The following is a 3,560-nucleotide window of genomic DNA, read 5'->3' on the forward strand; positions in this document are numbered from 1 at the left end:
TTCTCTTTGCTATAATATTTTTACAATTGTTTTTGTAATTGTATTTCCCTCACTATATTTACTGCTATTTAATATTTGTTTAATGATACCTCCAGAATGGTCACAACAGTTCCATTGCATGTATTTATTCTAAACAAAGTTCCTTCAGTGTCTTCATTATATTGCTTTTATAAAAGCACTGATCCAATCCTCTATGTGTTGTGATATTTGCCCTAGTTAAGAGATCTTAGCTCCAATCTGAGTAAGCATGCCCCAAAGTCTTGGCATACAGTTTGTATTGCCCCCCATGTCATATTTCTCAGATGTATTTGCTTTATTATAGTTAAAAAGCAATATGTTGTGCCACAAAATATTCTTTTACGTGACAAACTTTATTTTAGAAAAAATGGAGTGAAAGAAAAGAGGTTTCCATATATCCATTGTCACCACACAGGGACAACCTCTGCCTCCAGAGTATGACATTGGTTAAATGAATCTTCACTGATACATCTTTATTAACAAAAGTCAATAAGTTACATGAACATGAGTCCATAGGTTCACTCTTGGTGTTGTATAGCTAAATTGTTATCATATATAACAACATTCTCAATGTAGTAACATACAAGACACTTCCACTGTCCTAAAATACTCTTTTTACCTCCTATTCATTCATTCGCCTGTACCCAACCCTTGGGGCCCACTGTCTCTTTCTTGTCTCAGTGCTTTGCCTTATCCAGTGATCATATAGTTCATGTCACAGATTAGGTAGCCTGTGCAAATTGACTTTTTGTACTTTGTAATATGCATTTAAGTTTCAATATGTGCTTTCATGAGTTGTGAGACACATAGTATTAGTTTTGTTAGTTTTATTTTTTTTAATTGTAGTGAGAAATATCACAATCCAGAATCGTGATCCAATTACCATCCATTTACTTATAAAATTTAATGACATCAATTGGTTAAAAACATTTTATTAACAGTTACATAAAGTTATAGGAAGTATTGATAAGTCCTACTTAGAAGGAGATACAATATATTTGATTCAATATCTGAATTCAAATATATTCTCTGTCATCACTAGCCATTATTTATTTCAAAGTGAGATCTGGAACATTTGACATGCTTTCAAACAGATTCTACCCAAAATATGTCTTTGTTACATAACTGATATCTGATGATACTAGAAATGCATCTGTTAATTTTCTATCAGAATTTAAATTTATTAATATAAAAATATAAGTTTAGATTTCGAATTACTCAATAACAGAATGTGAGACACCAATTAGTTTTGACCATGTTAAATAGTTTAATATGATTCTCATAAAATGTTTTCTTTGCAATTCATTGATCAACATATCACCATATTAATTTAGAAATTGTTTTTCTCCAGAAATTGATTATTTTCATACCTGTAAACCTATATATACTATCTACCTAAATCCCACACAAAATCAGCTTAGTTTTTAATTAATTGTGGTATGCACACTTTAGAATTTAATTAGTAATTACTTAAATTTAGCCCTGTATCTCTCAATTTTTCCATTCAAAATAGATATTGGAGTGATAAATCTAAGAAAGTTTTCCTAGCTCCATCATTCACATCTACACTTTTTTTTTTTTGACGAAGGTACTAATCCAATACAATATATATTTTTTAAATTAGTATGTGTTTCTTTTCAAAAATAACGTTTGACACCAAAATTTCCTCATGGTGTTCTTCATCTCTGTGTTTCTCAAAGTGTAGATTAAGGGATTGAACATAGGAGCAACAATGGTGTAAAATATTGCAAATATTTTGTCCTCAGGGTAAGTAGTAGGAGGTCTTAAGTAGATGAAGATCACAGGAGCAAAGAATAAGATGACCACAGTGATATGAGACCAACAAGTGGAGAGAGCTTTGCGTCTTCCTTCAGCGGACTGATTCCTTAGAGTGAACAGTATAATGCCATAAGAAAGAAACAAACCAACAAAGGTGACTAAGGAAATGATCCCTGAAAAGGTAATTACAAGGATACCTGTGATGTAGGTATCAGTACAGGCAACTTTTAACAGAGGAAAAATGTCACAAAAATAGTGATCAATTTCATTGGGACCACAGAAGGGCAGTGTGATAGCCATAGAAAATTGAGGAAAGGAATGAACACCTCCTCCTACCCAAGCAGCTAAGACCAGGAGATTGCATCTTGTCCTGTTCATGATAATCATGTAGTGGAGAGGTTTGCAGATGGCAACATAGCGATCATAAGCCATGGCGGTAAGAATGAAGATTTCAACACCCCCAAAGAAGTGCATGGTAAAGACCTGCAACATGCAGCTACTGTAGGAAATGGTCTTTCTCTCCACCAGCAGGTCACCAATTAACTTGGGTGTGACAGTGGAGGTATAGCAGATGTCCATGGTCGACAAGTGGATGAGAAAATAGTACATTGGTTGGTCAAAAAGAGGACTGCATTGAATAGAGACAAGGATCACAAGATTTCCTACCAAAAGAGCAATATAACAGAGTAAGAAGAACACAAAACAAAATATTTGAGTGTTTTTGTCATAAGAAAGTCCTAGAAGAATGAATTCTGAGATGTTTCTCTGGCTTTCCATGTATTTAAATTTTGTGTATATTATGCACAAGCTGAGTCCTGTACTTGAAAAAAAAATTAAATGTTAGCAGTAGAAACAAAAAGTGTAAATTGTTCTGAAAGAGATGCATATGAATGTAATAGTAATGTTAGTTTAATTAAAAATTAAGATTTGTCCTTTTTGTGATGTCTCTTAGTTTAAAAAATCATTATGAAACAATTACCTGAGAGCAATATTGTACAATGAAAATTACACATTATTTAATAGTGCTAATAATGCATTTAATATTTAATACTATTTTGAATATAAAAGTATTTAAATAATGCTAATTATATTACAGATTAAGTTACCTAAATTAACAAAAATGTTATTGACTACTCTCAGTTCTTGCACTTAACATTTTTGATCATGATATTTACTTTAAATTATGTGGTCAAATCTAATGGATTAATTGGCAAAGAACTTTGAGGAAATTTAAATGTGTTTAAACACCTTATTTTGAAATGCTGGACTAGAATTTTCTAGAACATACTACACTTCTGATGTCAATCAAACATTGTCAATAGATTGTGCTAAACCAATGTAATTATTATTTTAAATAGCACAATAATGTTATACAGCAAGAGAACAAATGTCATTAAATAAATTTCACTTATTTTTCAGATTACATTTTATCTGATGTAGACAAAATATAAACATATTCTTATTGACATTTGTGAGGCAATTGATATGGTAATAAGATTGTCGTGCTTCCCAATTACTTTTTAGTTGTACAGATTTCATCACTTTTGCCAGAAATTTCATATCTTAAAATGATGTCAGGAAAGATCAGTGGAAGGCAAACTCTGAGTCCAGTTTGCTGTCAGTGATGTTGTTACAATAACAAATAAATGAAAAATACAAAATCTGGCATGTTTTATATCTAGTTTATATTGTAAATCATTAACTAATGCAAAATTAAATTAAGGTAAGAAGAAAACACTTTCAGTTGCTATTTTAGGTACTAA

The 3,560-nt window shown here is 31.3% G+C and overlaps 1 protein-coding gene across 1 annotated transcript; it reads right to left on the reverse strand.

Annotated features, from left to right (window-relative positions):
• Window positions 1-1,653: 1,653 nt before the first annotated feature.
• On the reverse strand, window positions 1,654-2,574 carry LOC101618753 (olfactory receptor 4P4-like; the record flags this gene model as incomplete). Its single annotated transcript, XM_004682794.1, has 1 exon — window positions 1,654-2,574. A coding segment is annotated over exon 1 (921 nt), but the record flags the coding sequence as incomplete, so codon positions are not given.
• Window positions 2,575-3,560: the final 986 nt, after the last annotated feature.

The sequence above is a fragment of the Condylura cristata genome, unplaced genomic scaffold (genome assembly GCF_000260355.1).
Source record: "Condylura cristata isolate star-nosed mole 26May11 unplaced genomic scaffold, ConCri1.0 scaffold00015, whole genome shotgun sequence".
Lineage (NCBI taxonomy): Eukaryota > Metazoa > Chordata > Mammalia > Eulipotyphla > Talpidae > Condylura > Condylura cristata.